Source organism: Labeo rohita, chromosome 1 (assembly GCF_022985175.1).
Source record: "Labeo rohita strain BAU-BD-2019 chromosome 1, IGBB_LRoh.1.0, whole genome shotgun sequence".
NCBI lineage: Eukaryota > Metazoa > Chordata > Actinopteri > Cypriniformes > Cyprinidae > Labeo > Labeo rohita.
In genome coordinates this window covers 17,066,206-17,094,114 of record NC_066869.1, presented here as the reverse complement: position 1 = coordinate 17,094,114, position 27,909 = coordinate 17,066,206, and the positions used below count along the sequence as shown (strand labels likewise).

At 36.7% G+C, this 27,909-nt stretch overlaps 1 protein-coding gene across 1 annotated transcript; it reads right to left on the bottom strand.

The window, feature by feature from the left end:
* Positions 1-1,166: 1,166 nt before the first annotated feature.
* Positions 1,167-25,365, bottom strand: zgc:154142 (uncharacterized protein LOC555481 homolog). The gene is made up of 20 exons (XM_051115392.1): positions 25,239-25,365; positions 24,154-24,290; positions 23,863-23,956; positions 20,318-20,458; positions 19,905-20,002; positions 18,805-18,931; positions 18,474-18,698; positions 16,755-16,976; positions 11,756-11,896; positions 9,414-9,650; positions 9,018-9,203; positions 7,121-7,230; positions 6,670-6,770; positions 6,293-6,570; positions 4,257-4,420; positions 3,807-3,990; positions 3,488-3,706; positions 3,224-3,364; positions 1,557-1,781; positions 1,167-1,455 (listed from the first exon to the last, which is right to left on the bottom strand). Exons 1-20 carry the CDS (start codon positions 25,363-25,365, stop codon positions 1,307-1,309), a joined length of 3,306 nt encoding a protein of 1,101 aa, XP_050971349.1. The 3' UTR covers positions 1,167-1,306.
* Positions 25,366-27,909: the final 2,544 nt, after the last annotated feature.

Here is a 27,909-nt window from a genome sequence, read left to right as displayed (position 1 = left end):
GGGTGTTCTATGAGGCTGCCAGAGTGTTGCATTGCAGTGGCTATGGTGTTCTTTTTTGTTGTTGTTGTTAAGTTATATTTATGGCCTTTTACAGTAGCCATGAGCGCAGTTGCGCTATATGTCCATGCACTAACCACAAGGCTATGGGTGCTGACATGGCTGTGGTGTTCTGAGTGGTTGTTAATGTAGGTCACTGGTATGCGGTGGATATGATATTCCAGCAGGTTTCCACTGTGTTGCTATGTGGTTGCTACAGTGTTCTGAGTGGTTGATAGGATGTTCCAGAAAGTTGCCAGCATTTATTTGGTGTTCTAACAGGTTTCTAAGGTGTTGCATGCAGTTGCTATCATGTTCTGAATGGCTGAAAGAGTGTTCTAGGATGTTGCCAGCATGTTGCTATAGTGTTCTGAGTGGTTGTCACTGAAGGTCATTGCTATGGTGTTCATATGGTGTTCATACAGGTTTCTAGGGTGTTGCTATGCAGTTGCTAGAGTGTTCTGAGTGGTTGATGGGTGTTCTAGGATGTTGCCAGCATGTTGCTATGCAGTTGCTATAGTGTTCTGAATGATTGTTACTGTAGGTCATTTCTGTGGTGTTCATATGGTATTCAAACAGGTTTCTAGTGTATTGCTATGTAGCTGCTAGAGTGTGGTTGTTACTGTAGGTCATTCCTATGTGGTTAATAAAGTGTTCTAACAGGTTTCCAGGGTGTTGTTATGCAGTTGCTTTGATGTTCAAACTGGTTGTCTCATTGCTATGCGGTTGATATGGTCTTCTTACAGGTTTCCAGGGTGTTGCTATGCAGTTGGTACAGTGTTCTGAGTGGTTGTTACTGTAGGTCATTGCTATGGTGTTCATATTGTGTTCTAACAGGTTTCTAGGGTGTTGCTATGCAATTGCTACAATATTCTGAGTGGTTGATAGGGTTTTCTAGGATGTTGCCAGCATGTTGCTATGCAGTTGCTAAAATGTTCTGAATGGTTGTTACTGTAGGTCATTTCTATGGTGTTCATATGGTGTTCTAACAGGTTTCCAGGGTGTTGCTAAAAATACAGACAAAAACAGGTACACAAAATATAAAATGGTAAAGATTTATTTGGTGAGTTGTCAATACAATATATAACCTAGGATCCTGCAAAATTCAACAAATGTGACAAAATGTCAACTGCAAATCCATGTTTTGGTGCCTGAATATCAGTTGTTTCTATTGATTCCAGCAATCTGTTTTGACAGTCTATAAAAAGATAGCTCTCATTTTTTGTCGAATCTATATGCACAGCCTATCACTCAACAGCTCTTTCCCATTTTAGAATTGTTTTTTATGGAAAACAGCAGGATCGGTAGTCCACTCTCCTTGGAAACCCTTTTTCTGGTTAGCATCATTACTAAGGAAGCGGATGGTGGCCTTATCCCCATTGACAGTTAAAGCTGGTCGGTCAGAGCCACAAAATTTTCCTAAATGAAGAAGAAATACATTATGACAACTGATAAATGCAGCTGACTATAAAACCAATGAAATCTTTCATCATTAACTAGGCGATGGAGCATAATCAAACCTTGTGATGACCCAGCAGCATCAAAGATCTCCACATAATCCACACACTGCCCAAGCAAATTAACAGCCTGCAGTTCAAACTGAGTGAAGGCGATATAGATTCTAGTGGCCAAAGGGATGGAGATGGTCCAGGTGCACACCTTTTGCATTGGGTACACATTGGGCCAGTTGGGTGATCGGAGCTCCCCTTGTTGACTGGTAAAATGCCCACCGCAACCAACAGTAGCTGGAGATGAACAGACAAAAGTAATCCAAAGTATGGGAAAGAGAATATGTGATGTTATTAGGGGCCCGAGCATGAACTGCATTTTTGAAGGCCTAAACATGCTTAAAAACAACTGAAACTTTGCACACATGCCAGAAGTGGCAAAAATTTATGTCTGATATGGGTTTCAGAAATGGATGTGGCAAAAAGGCTCTGTGCGCCACCTATAACATTTCAACGAAGTGCCCCACAAGCTATTTTGCATACATGTAACACACCAATATGTACAAAAAAGTCTCCCGGCACGAAGTCTGACCGTTTTTGTGCCGTTTTTGTCATTTTCAGGCAGGATATTTAAATGAACTCCTAGAGATATAAACAGATAAACACCAAATTTGGTCAGTGTAATCTAAAGCCCTGTGTGACGTTAAATTGCGAGGATCTTTCGTTGAAGGACGTGTCCGTGGTGGCCTGACAAACTTCAATGTTTCGCCATGAAACGGGAAGTTGTTATAATTCAGACAGACAATGTCCGATCTGTCCCAAACTTCCTGTCCTGAACACATGCCCATATTCAGTTATAATGATAGCGCCACCTGCTGGCAACAGGAAGTGGCATGTCGTACGTTTTAACAAATGCCTCCTAGAGATTTAATGACATTAACATTATATTTGGTCAGTCTAATCTAAAGGCCTTTGCAATGTTAAATCGAGAAGATCTTGAGTTTTCGTTAAAGAGCGTGTCCGTGACGGCCTGACAAATTTCGATGTTTAGCCATGTAAAAGGAAGTTGTTGTATCTCAGCCATACAATGTCCAATCTGCCCCAAACTTTACATGTTCGATAAATGTCATCTAGAGGCCAATATTCTGTTATAATCATAGCGCCACCTGCTGGCAACAGGAAATAACTTGTTTTACACTAACTTAGACATGCAGTGTCCAATCTGCACTAGACATCAAATGTTTGGTCCTGACCTGAAGTCATCTAAAGGCCAACATTCAGTTATAGTCATAGTGCCAACTGTTGGCAAGAGGATATGTTATGTTTTATAGTAACTCAAACATACCATTTTCATATGTTTGAAGTCCTAGCTTGAAGACATCTACATGTTAATATTCAGTTATAGTCATAGCGCCACCAGCTGGCAGCAGGAAGTATGTCACGTATAAATGACTTTGACATATTCCTCCTATATTTAGTACTTGCATATTGCTCACCATTCGCTATTTTTCTGAAGCCACCAGGTGACGGTGAGCCTGGGTGCGAGGGCACTTTCAACACTGCTTGCAGCTTTAGTTTTGATTATATCCGCTTGTCCTGAGTGTTTGGAGTGGTTGCGATGTGGGTGCTAAGATTTTCTGAGTGGTTGTTAGCTCATCGCTGTGCATTTGATAGGGTGTTCTAAATGTTCTAAGTTGAAACTTTAAATGTATCTGATTGCATGAATGATATTCACTCACCCTCAATGTCAACAGGATCCACTGCTTTCCAAATGGCACTGAACCCAGTGTCCACAATTTTGTCATTGGATGAGAAACTGACAGTCAGTGTTTCTCCAGCCGTGACTAGTTCTCTCGGAGGAGATGTGCTGCAATAGGTACCTGAGAAAAAGAGGCAGAGTACACGGTGTATTATATCTCATCCACATTCCCTAAGCACTATGGCGGCCCACATGAGAGCACACTAGTATATATGGACAAGCCACATGGGATATGTCTATGTACCCAGAGTGCCGACGCTATCGCTGAGAGCGACTTTGTCATTAAGGCACAGTGTGGCGTCCTCCAGGGAGAAGTTGCTAAAGTGAAGGTAGACGTTTTTCCCTGTGGGCACACGGATATTCCACTGGCAGGAAGCTCTGTTACTGTAACTCCCTGGATGGTCCATTGATGCCAGCATGCCCTGCGTTCCAGCCAGATCCTTCAGTCCACCACAACCAGAACCTTGAGAAAGTGAGAATGTGTTTTAACCTCCAATCTAAAATCTTTAATAGATTCCAAAATAAAAAAGACTCTCCAGTCTAGCAATGCTGAGCAGACGTACTGATGAGTTCATAGATGTCTTTACGAATGATGTTTTCAATCCAAGGCAGATAGGCAGAGGAACGAGTGAAGACGCTGGGCTTCTTATCAAAGATACAACCGATTGGACCAAAACTAGTGATGCCATGCACCTCCCAGGGGGACGAGGGGCCGTCTTGGCATACCAGGGGTCCACCTGAGTCGCCCTATTACATTAAATGAGCAAGAAACATTTTTATATGATAGATTGTTGTTGGTTACAGATGCAACATTAAACAGCATGTAAATCAAAACTGTCTAATGTTTCCGAATGAAATGTCGACACAAGAAGTGGCATAAGACCGTGCAAGCTTTTAGATGGTTCTAAATCCGATCCTAACCCTAACCTGGTGGGGAGTGAGTTCATTGGGACGCATTGGAACGCATTGGAAATGGAGTAAGACTGAATCAGTAAGACAGAATCACTCCATACCTGGCATACAGACTTGAGCTCATCTGGTAAAGTGTAGCCGCAGCAGATCATGGAGGTCTTGACCTGGAACCACCAATAGTCCATGCGTTTACAGGTGTCATACGGCACTACCGGCAGGGCCACCTGGTTCAATGCCTCAGCGGCTTTAGGAGCTGTGGAGTTACCTGCGGGCAAGACGACTTCATGTATGAGTACTTATATTGCTTATTGTCTCTTAGAGGTAAAGGTAGCTGAAAAGTAAATATGGATTCTGATCTAACCTAGTATGGTTGTTTATTTCAGGATGCATTATCATAACTGCACAGCAGAGGGCGCTATTGCTCCAGAGTCTTTGGGGACTATCAGGACTGTCAGATATGTGGGCCAGTGAGTATATATTATATATATATAGGATCTGTATATTTTTAGTGCCTGTTTTTATACATCAGGGCAAGTATGTTTATAAATCAAATTCAGATGAGGCTGCTGAAAAAATAAAAGCCCCATTTTTGAGCCATTTTCGAGTCGTAAAAATGTCACAGGACAGTTTACTCCATAATATTAGCTCCTTGTAGCAGACACAAACACACTGCTAGGAGCCTGCCAAAAATCTGTCACTGACAAAACATCAACTATATAATGGCAAATTAGCCATTTAAATTTTGCAGTTATTTTAGTATTATCTATATATTGCATTTTAAATTATAATGTTTGTTCATATTTTTAATTAGCTTTTATATTTTTAATTTGTTAGTCATTTTGTTGTGTTTTCTCATTTTATTCATTTTCTTTTAATGAAATAAACAGGACATAAAATTAAATACATTAAATAAAAACAAATCCCAACAGAACTAATAAAAAGTGCATAGCAAAGTTATTAAAACTGTAAAATGAAAATAAAAATGAAAAACACAAATTAAAAAAATAAAATTTATTCTTGTAATTTTGACTTTATTCTCGAAACATTTAGACTTATTTGTTATTTTGACTTTATTCTCGAAACATTTTGACTTTATTCTCGAAACATTTTGACTTTATTCTCATAATTTTGACTTTATTGTCGAAACATTTCGGATTTATTGTCGAAATATTTTGACATTTTGACTTTATTTTTGAAACATTTCAACTTTATTCTTGAAACATTTAAACTTGATTCTCATATTTTTGACTTTATTCTCAAAATATTTCAGATTTGTCAAAACACTTTGACTTTACTCTTGTAATTTTTACTTTATTGTTGAAATATTTCAAATTTATTGTTGAAATATTTCAACTTTATTGTCGAAATATTTCATTTTGTTGTGTTTTCTCATTTTATTAATTTTCTTTAAATGAAATAAACAGGACATATAATTAAATACATTAGATTATTTTTTTAACATGGTACTAAAATGCTGTCATAATGACATCTATCAGCTACTGAGTTGCTGAAGTTAACAATGTAGTTTCTGAAAATTATCAACTTTGACCTCCTGACATCAACAACCCATAAATAGGAAGTCGTCCCCAAAATATACAGAACTGAACAGAAGCAGAAGAGCCTTCATGTATTTTGATTGGCTAATAAATTTTCTCAGATTCTTTCATCTGTTTATATATATGTCTTAAGTAGCACGGGGTATATTTGTAGCAATAGCCAAAAATGCATTGTATGGGTCAAAATTATCTTTTTTTTTTTTTATGCCAAAAAACATTAGGATATTAAGTAAAGATCATGTTCCATGAAGATATTTAGTAAATTTCCTACCATAAATATATCAAAACTTAATTTGTAATTAGTATTATGCATTGCTAGGAACTTCATTTGGACAACTTTATAGGCGATTTTTTTTGCACCCTCAGATTCTAGATATTCAAAGAGTTATATCTCGGCCAAACGGAAAGCTTATTTTTTTATTCAATTTTCAGATGATAATTTCAAAAATCGACACTTATGACTGGTTTTGTGGTCCAGGGTCACATATGTGCCGCATACTTACAGCAGTTTTGCAAAACCACCACAAAATATTTCTATCACTATAAATCACTAGCTGGACAACACAGAGCCGTAACCTAACCTGTTTCATCTCCCCAGCCAGTGGCGTAGCATTTTTTCCCTCCGGGCAGGACCTCCTCAAATGAAGGCAGACAGGCGAAATCTATGTAGGCGTTGGGTGTCACTTCTCCATCCAGTCGCACCAGGGCTATGTCGAACTCCACAGTTGGTACCGTTGGGTACTGGAAGCCCTCGTGACGATAGATGCCAAGCACGTTAAAGCACTGCTCAGTCGGCTCAGAGAAGGTCAGGTTGTGTTTGCCCAGACACATTTTCCAGCGATGCAGCTCATCAGCATACCTGATAAAAGTTGGCACGCACACAAGATGATCAAGACCCACACACAAAAATACTTCATTAAATATATATATTTACATGTGATTAAATTATATGTTTGACCTGATGAAGCAGTGAGCAGCTGTCAGGACCCAGTTCTTATGGATGAGAGTTGCTCCACATGTATGACCAAACTTGGGTGAAGACTCAGAATCACGCAAAACCTTCAATAAAAACATGATTTTTTAAATTTAAAAATGCATGAGAATAAATATTATATTTTTACATTATTTTTATAAACAGTGAAGAATGAGTTATACATTATACATATTACGTTTAATACTTGGCCCTTTCTAAGCTAAATTAATATTGATGCTTCCCTTAGCAAACACAACTAGCAATCATAAGAACTGTGACCCTGGTAATTTCATTGTTTATTACACATATCATTAGCTTTAGATAAACTTATATCTTTAATGAGATAAAATGACAAATATTAACTTCCCTGTAATACAGGATAGCTAAAAAATCTCTTCGAGGAAAGGTGTGAGATTAGATGAAGGCTTAACTGTACCTGCATGGATACTTGCCACGGCCAGGAGTGAGCTTTGGCAGGTTCTCCGTTCACTATGCGAGTGCTGACATCCGGAGGGATCGTGGGCTTCCCACAGCTCTCTGGCCAGTCTGTGAAAGTAGAGGCCTCAGCATTCAGGTGAAGGCTTTCATCTGCGGATATTCTAACATGCTGAATGATTTCAGCTGTCAATTACTCTTGCTCTAAATTACCCAGAAAAATAGACCAGAGTTTTCAAAGGATACTTTGGTATTGCACTGAAAAATGCCTGAGTGGTTCTTGCAAAGTGCTGACTGACTGTGATGCCAGGGTTTTTGCTTCTTGCAACATTTGTACTGTAGGTGGTTTTCAGGTTGTTGCTAGGGTGTTCTGGGTGGTTTTGAGTGTTGCTGTGCAGTGCTAAGCTGTTCTGACATGTTCAACAACTACAGTTGAAGTCAAAAGTTTACATACACCTTGTAGAATCTGCAAAATATTATTTTACCAAAATAAGAGGGATCATAGAAAATGCATGTTATTTTTATTTAGTACTGACCTGAATAAGATATTTCACATAAAAGACATATGATCCACAAAAGAAAATAATAATTGAATTTATAAAAATGACCTGATTCAAAAGTTTACATACACTTCATTCTTAGTACTGTTAATGATCAGCAAGTGTTTTTTTGTTTTTGTTTTTTGTTTTTTTGTTTAGTGATAGTTATTCATGAGTCCCTTGTTTGTCCTGAATAGTTAAACTGCCCGCTGTTCTTCAAAAAAATCATTTTAGCATTTAGCATTTTTGTGTATTTGAACCCTTTCCAACAATGACTGTATGATTTTGAGATCCATCTTTTCACACTGAGAACAACTGAGGGACTCATATGCAACTATTACAGAAGGTTCAAATGCTCAATGATGCTCCAGAAGGAAAAACGATGCATTAAGAGCCAGTGGGGGTGAAAACTTTTGAATAGAATGAAGATGTGTACATTTTTTGCCTAAATATAATATTTTTTTCATCTAGTACTGCCCTTCAGAAGCTACAGAAGATACTTTCATGTTTCCCAGAAGATAAAATAAGTTAAATTTACCCTGATCTTCAAATTCAAAAAGTTTTCATGCATTGAAAATGCATTGTATTTCCTTCGGAAGCATCAGTGAGTGTTTGAACCTTCTGTAATAGTTCAGTGTGAAAGATGGATCTCAAAATCATACAGTCATTGTTGGAAAGGGTTCAAATACACAAAAATGCTGAAAAACCAAAGAATTTGTAGGACCTGAAAGGTTTTTCTAAAGAACAGTAGGCAGTTTAACTGTTCAGGATAAACAAGGGACTCATGAACAACTATCACTAAACAAAGAAACGCAGCTGTGGATCATTCAGGTAACAATACAGTGTTAAGAATCAAGTGTATGTAAACTTTTGAATGGGGTCATTTTTATAAATTCAACTCTTATTTTTTTCTTGTGGACTACATGTAAACATCTTTTATGTGAAATATCTTATTCATGTCAGTACTAAATAAAAATAACATGCATTTTGTCTGATCTCTCCTATTTTGGTAAAATAATTAACATTTTGCAGATTCTGCAAGGTGTATGTAAACTTTTGGCTTTAACTGTGTAAGGCAAACCTCAACTGCTTGATTGCTTGTATCATTGAAAAATGTAAAGTATATCATCAACAAGCTCTTATTTGCTAAATCTGACTATATGGCATGAAGATATTAAGATATAAATATTAACATCATGATTTTCTGTAAAGCTGCATAAAAACAATGCAAAAAGTGTTATGTGAATATATTGACTTGACTGATTTGATGTGCAATGTCTGGTTATTAACCCTTGATTTTTATTAATTTCCTGGAACTGATGTTAAATGTTACATGACATAAAATGTTCTTGTTCATACCTATCTTGATGTCATCCCATGGGTTGGGTGGCACCGGAGGCTCGGTGGGGGTCGGTAAGGTGGAATCGGTAGTCCAATGTGCGTAAAAACCTTTCGCCTCAATGAAAAAGTCAGCATAGAAGCGTATCACAAGCTCATTTGTTGTGCTGTCAATGACAGCAGGTATTTTGGAGCCACAAAAGGGGCCTGTGAGAAAGTACATTTATTTGAATGTATTGCCTTCTATACAGCTTAAAAGCATGGAAGTCATACCATTTTAGTGGACAGTATATTATAAACATATGTCTGGTTTGAATGAATGAAGGTTATAAATATGTCACCGTTTTATCTGATTTAAAGGGCCTCATAAACAGGCGTCCTTGAAAAGCATTCAATAACATCCTTGTCCTCGCTCACCGTATTTTTTCGCTCCAGGTTGTGTTCCGTCGTAGACTACCACGTTGTCATTGCACTGGCCGAAAAGGATGCCAGCCTCTTCCACGTCAAAGTGAGTGAACGTCAATTTAATGGTCTTCCCCTTGGGAACGCGAATGGTCCACAGACACATGCTGTTAGCGAGATAGTTTGTGGGCCAGTTTTGAGACTTGATGATGCCTGTCTCCTCCTGTGAGAAACCTCCACATCCCTGGATATCTGCAGGACATCATAAGTGAGGTCTGGTGCCTTCGGACAGAGTAACAGCTATAAAATGTGACAGTTAAAGGTAGAATTGTTCCAACCAAGCAAAATGTCACGAAATCGTGTCTTGCTATTATAACAGAAGTCAGCTGGTACATGGCATCTCAGCCACATGTCACCAGGGTCCAAAATTAACTTTTTGCCATACAGTACTTGCCAGTGGCAGATGAATAGAGAAACTTTCCCAACTGGCCATAATATATAGTATTTTTTTAATATAATATATATTTACAATGGGATTTTTTTAGGTGTTTTTTCTTCTGTCTTTCTGACAAAAAGAGCATGGCTGCATATTCCAAAAATATCATAATTTTGTCAGTAAAAAAGTATATATAAACGTGTCTGAAACTTTTCTACAGGGCATTGGGCTACTTGCAAAATCAATACCGATAAGATCAGACAATCACTAATTACAAGCAATTTATTTTGCTCCTCGTATTTTTGTTTTATGGATTAATAGAATTTTTCATGATAGAAAAAATATGAAAATTATTTGTAATTATTTAAAATGATTAGAGAAAGAATAACATTTTTATTATAGCAAAAATATGAAAATAAAATGATCTGTAATTATTTAAAATGATTAGAGAAAGAATAGTATTCTTATTATAGAAAAAATATGAAAATAAAATTATTTGTAACAATTTAAAATTACTAGAGAAAGAATTGCATTTTTATTATAGAAAAAAGTCAGAAAATAAAATGATTTGTAACTATTTAAAATTATTAGAGAAAGAACAGCATTTCTATTATAATAAAAATATGGAAATAATCATTTGTAATTATTTACAATTGTTAGAGAAAGAACAGCATTTTTGTTATAGATAAAATATAAGAATAAAATTATTTGTAATTATTTTATATTATTAGAGAAAGAACAGCATTTTTTATTATAGATAAAATATAAAAATAAAATTATTTGTAATTATTTAAAATTATTTGAAAAATGAATAGCATTTTTATTATAGACCAAAATATGAAAATACAATTATTTGTAATTATTTAAAATTATTAGAGAAAGAACAGCTTTTTTTTACTATAGATAAAATATAAAAATAAAATTATTTGTAATTATATAAGATTATTAGCGAAAGAACAGCATTTGTATTATAGATGAAATATGAAAATAAAATTATTTGTAATTTAAAATTATTAGAGAATGAACAGTATTTTTCTGTTATAGGTGAAATATGAAAATAAAATTATTTGTAATTATTTAAAATTATTAGAGAAAGAACAGCATTTTTTATTATAGATAAAATATAAAAAATAAATTATTTGTAATTATTTAAAATGATTAGAAAATCATAAGTATGATGTATACATGACATAAAAATTGAATTACAGGCTTTCATAGCATTTTTAAAATAGGAAGCAATAGTGTTTTATATAAATATGCGCTAGACTGATATTTATGACCATATGAACAAATCTTTCATACAATATGCCCAGTAAACATGGCCTAAAATCATGTACAAGATCTTTTTTTGTTCATTTCTTGTTCGCTGCACAGGCAGAAGGAAACCGCAGGCAGAATTTACTGTGAGTCTAAGGAGAATATGTCACAAGACGAGCTTTAACTGTGAGTGCTTGCAATGCATGTTAATGCAGGCGTCAATCAGCATGACTACAGATGGTTTCCTCTCCTTTTTTAGGGGTGTAGCATCTGGTGAAGGGGAGAATGTTTTTCATAAATCCAGGAATGTGTATATTTACTGTGAAATATAGCTCTTTCAACTGACACTGTGTCAGCGAGGACATTTATTTGAGCGATTTGGCTCTATTCCAGCTTGTGGATGTGCAACAGATTTAATTTCTAAAAAAAAAAAAAATGATTAAGATGATGTTGGCTGTGAGTTTACGACACTGTTTTCTGCCCTCATTACCTTGACTTTAAAATATCCAAATAGGAGCCACACACATACAAAATCTCGCAAGACACACTGTGTTGCTGATGACTGTTGGCTCACAGCCGCATCAGCAGGATTCATCCGAGGTGTGTGTATGTGAGTGTAGGTGTGAGTAGATAGACATCTTTATGAGTTTGCACGGAGTTTTACCAGAAAGGTCCTCTGGATGCACAGCTTCCCAGGTGGCAGAGAAGCCGCGGTCAGACAGTCGAGCGTCTGACTGGAAACTTAACAACATGTTGCTACTGACACTGATAAGTACCGGGGGAAGAACAAACCCACAGAGTGTGCCTGAGAGAAAGAGATAAAAGAGAAAGTTTCTGCATTACTCTCCATCTCCTGGCCCAAAGTCAGAACATGGACATTGCTGGTTATGCATCATTTGTACTCAAGGCCACCTAGAGTGCAAGGTTAGTCAAAGTTTCTTGCATCAACAAGACATCAACAGTTATATAATTATAAAACAAACTGAAAATTATGAGGTACTAAGTAATAATTATGACAAAAAAGTCAAAATCATGACATACTACACCTACATTATGACATGCATCATTATCATGAGATAAAAAGTCAAAATTATTAGAGAAAGTCATAATTTAGACAAGCAATTCTGACAAATTTGTCATGTCATAATTTACTTTTTGTCACAATTATTTTCATCTCATAATTCAACATTTCACCTGTTTAACTCAAAATTTGGACATTTATCTCATAATACTTGTAATGTCATAAATATAAATGATTTTATGACAATTATGACATAAATTATGGAGGTCAATATGCGCAACAAAAAATGCTTTGGTAAATTATAATTATGAGATAAACAGTGAGAATTATGAGATGCTAAAAAGTAATAATTATGACAAAAGAGTCAAAAACCCAAATTATGACATGCATCATTATTATGACATGAAAAGTCAAAATTATGGCACAGTTAGACCAGCAATTATGACAAATTTCTCGTGTCATCATGGACTTTTTGTCAGTTTTTATCTTATAATTCAACTTTTCATCTTTTTATAGACAAAAAGTCATAATTATGACATCCTACATCCAAATTATAACACACATCATTATTACGAGATAAAAAGTCCAAATTATGACAAAAATCCAAATGATTATAAAAAGTCATAATTTAGACAAGCAATTATGACAAATTTGACTTTTTATCTCATAATTATGATTTTTTTTTTATCTCATAATACTTATAATATCATAAATATCACTGATTTTATGTCATGAATTATGGAAGTCAATTTGCACGGCAACAAATGCTTTGGTAAATTATAATTATAAAACAAACAGTGAAAATAATGAGGTACTAAGTAGTAATTATAACAAAAAAGGTAAAAATCATGACATACTACACCCACATTATGACATGCATCATTATCATGAGATAAAAAGTCTAAATTATGACACAAGTCAAAATTATTAGAGAAGTCATAATTTAGACAAGCAATTATGACAAATTTGTCATGTCATAATAGACTTGTCACAATTATTTTTATCTCATAACTCAACCTTTCATCTTTTTATCTCCAAATTTTTACTTTTATCTCATAATACTTGTAATGTCATAAATATAACTGATTTTATGTTGTAATTTTGACATGAATTATGGAAGTCAATTTGCGCAATATAACAAAGTATGTTTTGGTAAATTTTAATTATGAGATAAAAATCAAATTATAATTATGAGATAAAGAAAATAATAATTATGATCAAAATGTCAATATTATGACACGCTACATCCAAATTATGACATACATTCTGGCACATGTTAAAATTATTAGAAAAAGTCATAATTTAGACAAGCAATTGTGACAAATTTGTCTTGTCATAATTGACTGTCACAATTATGACTTTTTATTTCATAATTCAACCGTTTGTCTTTGTATCTCATAATTGTCTATGTTAATACTTTTAATGTTATAAATGCCATTTTTAAATGTCATAATTATTCCACAACTTTGACTTTTTATGTCAGAATTGTAACTCTTTATCTTATATTAATGACTTGGTATTTCAAAATTTTGACTTTTATGTAACAGTTATGACTCTGTACTGCAGCTAAACACTTCTAGAGGGCTTTTCATACTTAAATTTTGTGAGCCTAAGTTATATATTTTCCCAGATATTCAGGATTTGAGGTTTGTACAATCATACACCCTTGGTTCATGTTCGTACTTTTATACTATGCAAGCTTGGTGTTAATGTAGATTTGATTCGTTAGTAATAAACAATAGCAACTTTCTTAGTTTACACTCAGTTAGCACTCACTTCAACTTTAACAGTACAAAAAGGCATTTAGGAAATCATCATCTCCATTTCTTCCAAGGATAATGATTATTTCATTCGTCAAATGGCATCTAATTATGTGAGAAAAATTAAAACTCATGCCATGAGTGCTAATCAGTCTTCCTGAAACGAATTCGAAATTCATTATTAATATTAAGATGTGAATTCCATACACTGTATAGCTCAGGTTAACATTGTTTGTAATGCATTTCTGTTCACACTGTTTGTACTATTCCTCTCTTCAGGGTAACACAGGCTGTCAGCAGAACTAACACTAACACACCGCTTCGTCTTGACAGCCAGGATAAAGAAAGTGATGTGAAGAACACAAACACATACACACTTGTGAGGCAAGTAAGGACAAAATGTCGAGACAAATGAGCTGTGCAATCCATGACTGCTGGTGCACCAAAACTACTTAAAAAAAAAAACTTGTTTTTATTAATCAAATTAATTTGAAAGCCCTTGTGTGCAGTTAGATTGCATTTCAGTGGTTGCATGGACATGTTCCTTTGACTTTCCTTTCTTGCATGCAGTTTTTTTTCAAAGAATGTACTGGTTGGTTTTTCATGCATTTATAGCTTATAGTTTTTAACATTTGAAAGCTCTAACCCCCATTCAATGAAATTGCAAGACCGAGAGCGGTTGACCTTTTTTGTCCTACGGAAGAAAGAAACTCAGACGACTTTGGAATAACATGAGGTGACTTTTTCTGGAAGCACTATTCTGCAAACAGCCAGCGAAACACTTGTCCTTTTTGTCCGTTCTTGTAGTTCAAACATCCCAAACTCTTGGTCTTCTCCCTCACACATTTTTTCTACCATTCTTCCTCAACCTGCACTGGGACTTATTGACAGTATCTGGCGTTCAGTCCTTGAAAAGCTGCTGCAGATAAGCGTATCGGCTGCTCACAGCTCTGTTTGATGTTCAGTAATCAGGAGCCGTAATTTATAGTACACTCGCCTGCTGGCTCATGCCTCGCTGAGACTGATGATAATCAGTTTTTACAGCCCCTTTGTGTGAGGGATAAGAGAGAGCGATGAGAAAGCCAGCTACTCTTGCGCCAGCGGTGCCATTTAGTGTTAGTTACGGGCCCCAAAACAGAGTCGAAGGTCGTCTCTGATAGGCCACGTTCTAGCACAGTGCTATGCTGGCTTGACACATTTCATCTAATTAAATTACTAGAGGATGTGTCATAAATAGGACAAGTCTGTTCAAATATTAAGCCCGGTTTTAATAAATTCAGTTTCGGGCAATTCCAAAACGAGGTGATTTTTGGATTTAAACACAACTTTGTTTAGAGCAGAATGTGGATTACATACTATAGATTACATTTTATGAGAGAAATACCCTTGAAAACTCCCTGCCATGAGGCTTGGGGTCTTGTGTTTGCAAGTTTGCAAGCACTATTTATTAAACATACAAAAAAATTAATGATTTAAAAAATCCAGGTAATTTACCATAGAAATATTGTTTTTTATTGTTTATGACTGTTATAGTGCCAACTGTGGTCCGATCACCTTAAAACTTTGCATGCTTGTTTAGAATCACCTGTCGCATGTGCTCAGCAGGTTTTGTGAAGTTTTGAGTTTTCCTTTAGGCTTTATAGGATTTTGGGTAAATTTGGACAGGCCCCCTTTCTAAACCACCCCGTTATAGCTTCCCAAAGGGTAAATTTCAACATTTTTTGATAATTATTGACCTAGAGAGTCCAGATAATTGTACCACAGTGTGTTTTCCAGATAAAAAAACCTAGGATTAGTTCACAAAAGTAGGTTTTTTTATATCTTCTCGATCATTTAACAAACGATTTGATTGACAGTGACAGTGGTTCTACAGGCAAAGTTGTCTGAAATGAGGAGTTCAATCGTATGATATGAATATCGCATGTAAGTGCAAGAAAAGGTGCAATGTACAATCATTTAGCCCTTGGAAAATGCAATTGCCCCCCAGTGGCCGATTTCTTTCAAATTTCTCACAGACCTTTGGGGTCGTGAGTCAAACAGGCCCACGAGTTTCCCACGTTAACCTTGTCTATTAGGTGCTCAAAATTCATCGGCAAGTAGCGGCCATGTTTTTTGAGATACGCAAATGTCCTTACAGACACTTGTGGGACTTTGGACCAAGACCGTGCACAGTTATTTTCATGTTGATGGGACAAATGGTTGCGTAGTTATAGCCATTTTTAAGGTTTTTCCCTCTTTGGCGTTTGGCGGCGATATCTCATTCCGTTCAAGATTTATAGGCATCTTACTAAAAGTGGCCCTGCGCCTTTTGAACGTTTTTGCTTTCTTTCGCGACGATGAGTCGAAAGTTTTTTGATAATTATTGATATTCACTCTCCAGAGAATCTTTCTGCACTGGTTTGGTTCCGATTGGGAACCTAGAACTAGTTGGCAAAAGTACGTTTTCCAAAAAATCTGAAATACCTGAAAATTTCGCCAGTTTCACGATCAAATCTAAAGCATGCATTTGGCCGGGGATTCCAATGACATAAGACACTTGAGCCTGCGACTGACAGTTTAGGAGTAATGAGCAATTTCATACTTTTGATCACTGTAGCGCCCTCGTCAGGCCAATTGGGGCGAGCCTTGGTGACGTTGTAGACTGTGTGTGTACTACCATTCCTCTAAGTTTCAAGTCTCTTTGACTTACGGTTTGGTGTGTACGATCAGTTTTATGTGGAGATTGCTAATCCTTGCCCATTCTAACAATTACAATAGGGTTTCCTAATAACAGTTTTCTTTGAAACCATTTTAAGTCCATTTTAAATTGCAGTAGATAGTCTCAAATAGTATTTTCCAGTAATCATTTCATAACTTTTGTTTTTTTTAGAGTTATGTCTTACCCAGTGACTGCTGACTATCGGTGACGGTGAGTTTATCTTTGCCACATTGGCCCGCTTCACCCACGATGGCCAGATCAGTGATGTGCAGTTTGACAAGCAAGCCGTCATCCACTGTGATGTCCCAAGAGCACCTCAAGTTTGCAGGATAAGCCTGAGGATAGTTCTTGGAGTTTATCTGACCTTTACGTCCGAACAGCTTCCCAGGGGACCCACAGCCTGAGTCTGAACACAGAGCGAGCGTTATTGTCGGAACAATAATGCACAAAAGAAATTCATCAGACCTTGCAGTGTTTAAATATCATCCGGCTTCACGTAGAGTAGAAAGCATGTCACGCACGATGAAGGCACTGCAGAATGTGCTTGTTAACAAAGTAGATTTAATTGATTTTGCTCAAGAGTTGCACTAAATTATGATCTCCATGGAATTTCCTCCAACACCCCAATTTACACAGTAAAGAAAAAACACACACACACACACACACACACACACACACAAAAGAACTCCTTAAATGCCTCAACTGCTTTTCCTAGACAAAAATTTAATTAAATTGAAAGCAAATGGAGACTTATGCTTAAAGGGATAGTTCACCCAAAAATGAAAATTACAACATGATTTACTCACCCTCAAGCCATCCTAGGTGTATATAACTTTCTTCTTTCAGATGAATACAGTCAAAAGTATACAGTAGTCAACAAATGAAGTTGAAGTTAAAGTTTATTGGTATTGGTTTGGTTTTAGGGCAATTTAATGAAAGGTTTTGATCCACTTCAAATGTTGACTACTGTATTACAAAAAGTCCTGCCTCTTCCAAACTTTATAATGGCAGTGAATGGGTGTTGAGATTTTGAAGTAAGTGCATCCATCCATTATAAAAGTGCTCCGCAAAGGCCTTATGTAGTGAACTGATGTGTTTGTGTAAAAAAATATCCATACTTAAAACTTTATAAACCTTAACTTTAGAAGGCCTTTATTAACCTCCCGGAGCCATGTGGAGCACTTTTTATGATGGATGGAAGCACTTTATTTTGCTTCAAAATCTTAATCAGAATCAGAACAGCTTTATTGCCAAGTATGCTTACGCATACAAGTAATTTGTTTTGGTATTCACAGGCTTCCAGTGCATAGAGACGACAACAACAACACAGAGAAAATAATATAAGTTGAGATTAAAAAAATACACATATGTAAATATAAATAGACAAAAATTGCAAAAATTGGGGGGGGGGGGGTCTGGAACATTTAACTGTTCATAAGGTGTATTGCCCGAGGGAAGAAACTGTTCTTATGTCTGCCTGTCCTGGTATTTGTGGCTCTGTAGCGCCGACCAGATGGCAAAAGTTCGAAAAGGGGATGACATGGATGTGAGGGATCCAGAGTGATTTTCTGAGCCCTTTTCCTTACTCTGGATGTATACAGTTCTTGAAGGGTGGGCAGGGGAGCACCAATAATCCTCTCGGCGGTCCGAACCGTTCTCTGTAATCTTCTGGTATCTGATTTTGTAGCTGAGCCAAACCAGACAGTTATTGATGTGCAAAGAACAGATTAACACCCATTTACTGCCATTATAAAGCTTGGAAGAGCCAGGACATTTTTTAACATGACTTCAGTTGTATTCGTCTGAAAGAAGAAAGTCGTATACATCTAGGATGGCTTGAGGGTGAGTAAAACTTTAATATGATCAGCTACATAATGCATTGGTTCAGTCTGACTGTGCTTACCTTCTGGGGCAGGTGTTTGGGTCTGAACAGGTGTGGTAATCGTTGCTTCTGTGGTCATGTTCTTGGTGGTGGTTGTTGGAGTGGTTGTAACTGGTGGGGCACTAGCTACTGTATAGGTGGCACTGAAGCCTTTAGCAGTCCCGCTCGAATCAGACTTGAAACGAATCACCATACTATTGCCATTAGACAACACCGGAGCCGGGAGTCTGTTTCCACAGAAACGACCTACAGTAATTGAGATTTATATTTTTTGGCAGATAAAAATGAGTGCACAGATGTTCGGCGAGGAACAAAGGCAAGCTATTTGGATTTGGTAAATGTCATTTCTCACCCAGTTGGGCGGCGCCATCTGAAGCGCCATCATAGACGTCCACAAAGTCCCCACATGATTCTGGGACAAGGTCAAATGCTGTGAATGTTAGCCGGACCTTTTCCCCATCAGGTACGTGTATCATCCACTGGGCGACCCATGCAAATTAAAAACGTTTGTTAATATATTATTAATTCTCACCTTTGAATAACTAGACTACAGTGTATTTGATTTTGCACGTGCACAATAGGCATATAGGCTGATCCAAATGCAATTTTGGTATCCTGACAGGGCTGGTGATTGAAATTGTGCTTTCTCAGGCATCTTTAGTTAGTTTCAAGTCAAGGCTGGAAGGCTGGCTGTAGATTAGCTGATGTGGGTAAATATCCTGCCAGATGGAGCCACACTGTGAGGAGCTTCCAGCAATCTGACTTCCACAATCAAAGCCCTTCATGTCAAAACTGATCATCAAATCCACCTCACAAACTGCACAATTTCCTGTGTATGTGCAGTCGGAGTGTCACTGGAGTCATTATTCATAACAATTTATCAAAACACATGATGGAACTGTTCATTTTGAGCATGTGCAAAACACTGTAGAATATTGCGGACGAGTACAAGGGCATTGGTTGCTAGGTGATTAAACACTGGCCGTCAAAAAACCCAAAAACAACCCCAATAGCTACATTTACATGCACCCAAATAATACTTTTGTAATTGGATTGATGGCTCAATTGAATTGAAAAGACTTCATGTAAACACCTCAATCGATGAGCTTTCTTTAGTATTTGAAAAGAGTGTTGTAGACCTGCAATAATCCAATCAATAGGAAATTGCACACATGCCTTTTCATTGTTCCGCTTTTGGTTCATAAACATTATATTGAACATTTGTCGAACTGTTGTTATCGCTTCAGCGAGGAAAATTATATCGCGATAATTATCGTTGTCATTTTATCGCCCAGCCCTAGTAAAGGTTATGTATATTGAACACTGTGTTCAGAGCAATCGGATCGTAGGTGGAGGAGGACAAAGATACGGACTCCAGAGAACAAACTGGAAAAAGACAGATTGTGATAAATCAGGAGCAGGTGTAGAGGTCATATTGATCATTGGAAGCACCTGGTAGAGCACGCCGTTCTCATAGTTTTGTGCGGGAAAGCCAGGGGTCAACAGCTCCCCACGGTCACCTTGAAGAACGCCACCAGCCCCAACTATTTCTAGAAGCATGGGAACGAGAGAGATTTAGCTGCAAAGAGACACCAAAAGGGTATTCTGACAGTCCCCCCTCCCAATACACCCCAGTTACGCACGCGCACACACACACACACTAACGCGCTGTGTCTTTTTCTAGGTCAGCTGCAGCGAGACACATATAACAGCCTCTCAGTATCTGGCAGAGTAAGATACAGTCACTAAATGATGATATGAAAGGAGGCGCAGCAGACGTGTATTGTTAGATCTCAAATGTTCTCCCACCGTGTTAATAATGCTGTTATGCAATTAAGTCATTATGTATCTCTCATTGTCTTTACCTGATGTTGTCTCAGGGGCCACAGCACGGTACAGGGCTTTGAATCCCTTCTCTGTGTATCTGTCGTTGGTGTCAAAATACACATAAATGCTGTTTCCTAAGGACACTATTGGTTTAGGTGCAGAATAGCCACAGTACTTTCCTGCAGAAGAAACAAATGAAGGTTATTGTAGGATCGTTATGATTATTTAGCATTATTTTGACATTTATTTATACATTTTGTAATGAAAAGTAAGCATATATCCCTACCACAATTTTCTTACCATAATCAGAAAAAATAATTACATTATTAAAGTGTGCGTGTGTGTGTGTGTGTGTATATATATATATATATATATATATATATATATATATATATATATATATATATATATATATATATGTGTATATATATATATATATATATATATATATATATATATATATATATATATATATATATATGTATGTATATATATATATATATATATATGTATATATATATATATATATGTATATATATATATATATGTGTGTATATATATATATATATATATATATATATATATATATATATGTATTTGTATAATATATGTATATATATTATAAAGTGTATATATATGTATCAAAATATTGGATGAGAAAAAAAATAGTTATACGAAATATAAAACAAGGACAATATTACAAAATATAACTTTACAAAGTGCATAAATCACTTGTTTTCCTAAAGAAACAGCCAACAGTGATACCAGCAAGTATGATAGGATATGACTGGTTATGATCGGTTGTGATTGGTTCATGCGATAAATCCCGCCTCTTGTGTTTGTGCACGTTTCATGTTCACGAATCAGTCTGAATGAACAACATAATGGCGTTAATGGGAAGACTAATTTTAGAAAAGTAAACAACTCACACACTAGATATACTTTGTTACGTCAAAATAAGAACTAAAATGGCATGAAAACATAATCTGTGGGAGTTTTTAGCGTGTAATCAGCTGGTGAAATCTCTGTCTGTGACTAATAACAATCTTTGATGACCGAATAGCCGAAAAATTCAAAACTAGTTAAAAGTTAACTATTAAAAAGAATAACTGAACATAAGTACAGATCACAAATAAAATATATTGTTTAAATTTGTACTGTCTTTAGTTATTGTTTTGGAATAAATGTAAATAAATAAATTCATACTTGTCTTTAAGAAGTAGAATATTGATTACATTGTTAATGTAAAAATATAAAAGCTTTTTTCCTTCCCTTTTTCTGATAGCTATGATAGTTTTCTGATAGTCCTTACAATTTCTGTAAGTAATGTTTATTTAACCAAGAAAATGTGACTGGAACATGAATTTAATTTCATTTCAGAGCATCATTTTGATATATTAGGGTTATTTCTGTCTGTTTTGGGGTCTAAAATACATTTTATTCATAAGAGTCACATGAGTAATCCAAAGTAGAAAGCATTACAATGTCAATGATATAGCAATTGTTACGTTACATGTACCTAAGGCTATACAATATCACTCATATAGTTTTAAATGGGGTAAAATGGAACACTAAATATGGCCGCTCTATCAAAGGAAGCCCCGCCTTCTGAATAAAAGAGGCAAATGCTAATCAGTAAGAACATCATGTGACTGCAGCTGCCATTTGAAGTCGCAGAGTAAACGATGAACTCTGCTATTATGAATTCAGAACTTCAGATTAGATGCTCTTCTGTTCTGGTCTCCATAGGAACCCATTCAAATAACGCTCATCTGTTTTTAATGTAGTTAACGTTGGCAGCTTTGTGTCATCTACACACTCATTAAACTTTGAGGAGTGAGGCACTGACAAATGACGGTCATTGCGACATTGCAAAGTGACGGCGCTATGGAGCCATGTGCTTTTTAAAAACATTTTAATAGGTTTAACATTAGATTATCAACTCGAATTATATGCTAATTTGATTAGAAACACTGGAGACCGGAAATGCAAAGCATCCTTCTGGTTAACAGTCAGGCGTGACTTCCGCATTCAGGAAAAACGTCTATAGAAGCAGTCTTAGACTGCTTAGGACTGCGCATTGGCGGGTCTAGCCTGAAAAATAAGCTTTTTTTGATGCTATTTGAGCAAAAGAAACAACATGTATGACATTGTGACATTTATGAATCATTTCATTGCAAATATGAAATTTAATTATAAGCTTGGTTAACAGTTTTGGAGAATTTGATGTTTGTCAGTTCAAAGAAATAGTAGTTGCACCAAAGCCACTAAAAGGCAAGCCTGCAACCATTAGCCCAAAAAGCATAACGGCTAATGCTAATGCTTCCAGTTTGGCAGTACGTGGGAATAGAGACCAGAGGCCATTTTTTTGAATGAATGTCAATGGAGGAGTGGATTCGCTACACTGAACTAACAGCTTTTTAGAGGAAACAGCATATAATTTAATAAATCAACAGCCTATCTGCTAATCTTCAACATGTTTTACAATAAACAACACTTTTGGACTGAACTATTTTTAGAGTTTACACCAAAAAAATGCTGTTTTATAAGAAAAGTCACTGATTTTTTGCGACAAGTGGGATTCGGCAGCTCCCATTCATTCCTATGGTACCCGTAAACAGTGACTGCGTGCTGTACAACTGTGACTGACATTCAATGACGTCAAGCCTTTAATGTGATTGGTTATCAAGGCACACGTTATCCAAGTTAACCGTAACACTTTCTCCAGTAGTAAGCAATACAGACCCTCTCATCTCTCAACAGTAAGACAATCTCTGGTTGCACTTGCACCCCCCGAGAGGCGTTTCGAAGATGACCACTGAGTGACATGATTAGCCTTAAAGGGACAAGTAGATTATGCATAATTATGCATGAAGCAATAATTGCTTGCAATAACCCTAAACCAAGTACAGTTTAATTAATATTACTTAATTAATAGTAATTAAATGTAAAATTACACTGTGACAAGGACACTGTAAAATGAAGCGAATCCTAAATGTTCTTAAAATCAAACACTGTAATTGTAATTTATTATTATTACTCCAAAGATGACAAGTGACTGAATTTGTATCAAAACACCAATTTTGATTAAAAAAAAAAAAGCTTTTGACATCAACAACAAAGATTTTCTTCTACGTTTTCCTCATATGTTTCTATTTTGCTATCCTCACTATGTAATATTATATAGTCATCTGATTTGTTTGCATTAATTATTTTTCCATTTTTGGTTTGTGACACACCAGCTGAAAATTGCCAGACTAAAATATCCAGGTAAATACAGCACTTTTGCTTTAGGTAGAGTGGCCAATCTCAGTTTTGTTGTGCGCCCTCTTATTCAAACTGAAAATTTGTCAGGACATGCTCAGCATAAGCAATGGCGCAACGGCCAAAAAATGATGACCGGTAACATTCAGTCAATCTGTCAGAAGTTAATTGCCTCATGCCCTCTGGAATAAATGCAGGCAGATCGCTTCTGCATTCATGGTTATTAACTTACAGTGATTTTTATTTTTTTTTCCTGACTCTCTGCAGGGAAGCGAAATAGTTTTGCCATAATGATGACCAGCCACAGCACAAGACTCACCAATAATGCCCAATTCGTCCTTGAGAGTGATAAAGTCGGCCTCACATGTGTTAGAGTCCTGTATAGAGAAGTCTTCAAACCAAAGATGGATCACCTGGAAGAAATAAGGTACAAATTGGTGTCCTCAATACTTAATATTAGATTAAAGGCACAATTTCTAAGAGTTCCTATTTGGAGCCATATATATATAAAAAGCATTTTCAGAAACCAAAGCATGTAGGTCATTTAAACCTTACAGTGTCCTAATGAGCAGCTAACGGCTACTGAGCTGAGGTAAGTGTCATCCAGTACCTTATTGGCTTCTACTGTGATGTGCCAACTGCAGCTCATGCCATTGTCGTAGCTGCTGGGGTAATTCCCGCTGGAGAATTCCCCAGAGGAAGCCGTCAGCTCCAGCAGACTCCCACATCCCGTATCGATCTCATCCTCTGCAGACAGAGACAGAGCGAGGAATAGAATTTGACATCGCCTGTGTAAACAGATTGATTACATTTCCTCAGCAGCACCCTGCAGCTGAAGCTATTTCATGGATTCAGCCTCGTGGAACATAATGCAGTTGTAGTCTGGTAACCGAATTTGAAAGGAAAGGATAATGTGTGTGCACCAGTACCTGCAAATATTGCACCGCATTCATCATTAGAAAGCAAAAATACTCTTAAGCTTAATGATTATGTGAAACATAAGCATTGTACAAGCAAAACATCTGCTACAGAGTTTACTTTAGGTGCAATTTCACTCATGAACATTTTTCATTATTGTGCACTAGAGTGAAAAATCCTTCTGGAAGAAGAAAGTGATTACAGGACGCTTCAGAGAGCTATTTTTGGGACTTTTATACAGTTTAACTACATAATTTACATGTATATGCTGCTTTCCAGTGCTTTCTGACGAGGAAAGTGCTGCATTGTATGCACTGTACGGCACAGATTTCACAATTGAGGCTGACTCAACTGAACGTATAGTAATTTTGTGCTGAGAAGTAATTTAAAGTTTTATCAATAACCTCAATCATTCAAAAGTATCTTTGTAGATGTAGTTTATAATGAACACTAGCAGCATCAGAAGGCAAAAGAAGAATGCAAGGAAATCATTTGGGTTAGGTTTTAATCTATAGCAATAAAACTCTTCTTTTCATGAATGTTAAGCAGGAGAGATTCTTTATAGACTAGTTGTTTGCCAAGTAAACAACTTTGTGGCATTGATCAAGGCTATTGATTTGACATTACAGGCCCTTGGATTTATAAATAATTACACATTTTCTATTGTTTTATTTAGTACCATTGAGATGCTTTATATCTGAGTGGAAGTCAGAGTTAAGTAAGTGTGCAAAACTAATTATCTTGATTATATCTGGATTTGGAGCAGTAATAACTCACCTTTTGGACTCGAGTCGTTCCTCTCAATGACAAACACCACAACTATTCCAATAGTGACTGCAGTCAGGGCTACAAAGAGGAAGATCAAGCTCTTCTCTAATGTTGTCAGACCTTTCTTGGACGTCATCTGTCCTGATGTTCCTCAGGGTTCTCTGGCGAGAAACAGATAAATGGGGTCTTCAGCCGAAGCTGACTGAGTAGCGGTCTCCTCGCAGATGGTCTAATATTTATAACGTCGTGTTGACCTTTGTGGAGCTGTACTTTACTCTCAAATTGGTTTGCTGTGCGACTCCACAAAAGCAATTTCTGCAGGTATCTCCTTAATGCATTTTACTGCATGTGTGACAGGTCAGGTTGTAAATTTAGGAAATCGTACTGGTTTTATCTAGGAACCTTTATCGGTTAAGTGAAAGCAATGATTACAGTCTCAAATGATTAACTGCATAAGACATATCTTGTTTGTAAAGCAATTGTAGAGTTTGTTTAGTAATACTTCTGAAGGTGAAATAATTAGATTAACCTTTAAAGGGATAGTTCACCCAAAAATGAAAATTAGATTTTTATCTGCCTACCCCCAGGGCATCCAAGATGTAGGTGACTTTATTTCTTCAGTAGAACACAACTGAAGATTTTTAACTTAAATTGTTGCAGTCTGTCGGTCATATAATGGCAGTCAATGGCATCCATGGCTTTAAGAGTCAAAAAAACATACACAGACAAACCCTAATTAAACCCTGCGGCTGATGACGATACATTGAGGTGTTAAGACATGAAACCATCGGTCTGTCCAAGAAACTGAACAGTATTTGTATCATTTTTTACCTCTGATCCACCGCAATGTCCAACTGTCCTGAGCACGTTCACAACAGCCGGTGGGTGATGCGTCAACGTGCTCTGGCATAGGCGATCAGGCCCAAAAGTTTTGAGTCGGTGAAAAGTCAACACTCCCGGATGAGTTCATGCAAGCTAACTTATTTTCTCGTTTTTAATCAGTTGCAACAATCAGGATAAGCACAAGTAGTTACCATTTTGAGTAGCTGTTGTACCCACAATCTCACTGTAAAAATATTCGCATGCATCTTCCGTGCATGCATCTACTATGCCAGAGCACGTTGAAACGTCACGTGCTGGCGGTTGTGAACGTGCTTAGGACAGCTGGACATTGCGGTGGATCAGGCTTTAATTTGGTTATGTCTGTGTATTTTTTTTTTTTGACTCTCAAAGCTGTGGATCCCATTGACTGCCATTATATGACTGACAGACTGCAACGGTTTGAGCTAAAAATCTTTGTTTGTGTTCTACAGAAGAAACAAAGTCGCCTATATCTTGGAAGCAGATAAACATCAAATTTTCATTTTTGGGTGAACCATCTCTTTAAAGGGGTCATCGAATGCTCATTTTCCACAAGTTGATATGATTCTTTAGGGTCTTAATGAGAAGTCTGTAACATACTTTGATTAAATTTTCTCAATGGTAGTGTAAAAAAACACCCATTTTACCTTTTTAGAGCAAGCCGTTCTGTTGCATGTTCCTTTAAATGCTAATGAGCTCTGCTCCCCCCCGCCCTTCTGTGGGGTGATGAGCCGTAATACTCACTTCTGTAGGTTAAGCGCGAAAATAGACGCATTTATGTAGATCGCCTAGCGCATTTCCTTCAAAAACAAAAGTAATGTTAATCCTCTGCGTCTTCAGCGGCTCAGATGTCAGGAATAAATGGCGACTGCTCTGTTCATTATTTCCAACAACAGAACACCTCAATCACTCAGTTTAAGACATTCTTGTCTTCCCCTTCACCGAAGTCGAAACAATGGCGGTCAAGAGTCGAACTGTTCACAGCTCAATCAGGTAAGGTAAGACGGTCATGTCAATCAACTATTGTGGGAGCGGCCTTGGTTGGTGTGATGTCACACCGACAAAAAGCTGAAAATGGCCTGATTTGAAAAAGGGGATATTACTTATAAAGAAATACCACTGGGTGGCTTTATATCATTATAGGGTGGTTGTGTACACACAATGCCAACACGTTTATGTTCAAACAACATGTAAAAGTGAGTTTTGCGTTCAATGATCCTTTTAATGTATTTTTAATGTATTTTAATGTAGTCATTTAATGAGATATTTCATCCAAAAATGAAATTTGTCCATACAGTTGTGTAGTCTAGACTGTCGCTGTATGAAATAGTCTTCAAAATAGCTTCTTTTGTGTTCCACACAATTTTGGAATGACATGAAGGCTAGTAAATGATGACCAAATTTATATTTTTGGCTAAAGCTATCCCTTTAAGGCTTCCCTACATGTCTGGACACAATGCTTCTGAGTTTTGTACAAATACCTGGATCTATTGGGTCTAAAAATAAACACCCTAAGGGCCAGCAATTGACTGAACACTTTGTGTTTGAAGAAAGAAGAAAAAGAACAGCTTGCTGTGCCACACATACTGTCAAGGCCTGTTTGCTCAGGCATTGAACGGGGCGAATGAAAGAGCCCCTTTCAGTGAAGCGGCCCATATACGCTCAGTCGCTCAACCAGAGGTTTGTTCTGAAGGAGCCTTTGGAAAGCAGTGTCACTATCTGGCTCGTTCTTCAAAGAGTGTTAAATTCTGGAGAGAAAATAACTTCTGCACCGAGTGGCACTTCATTATCTCATGAAGATAATGAGGAACTGCTCTCA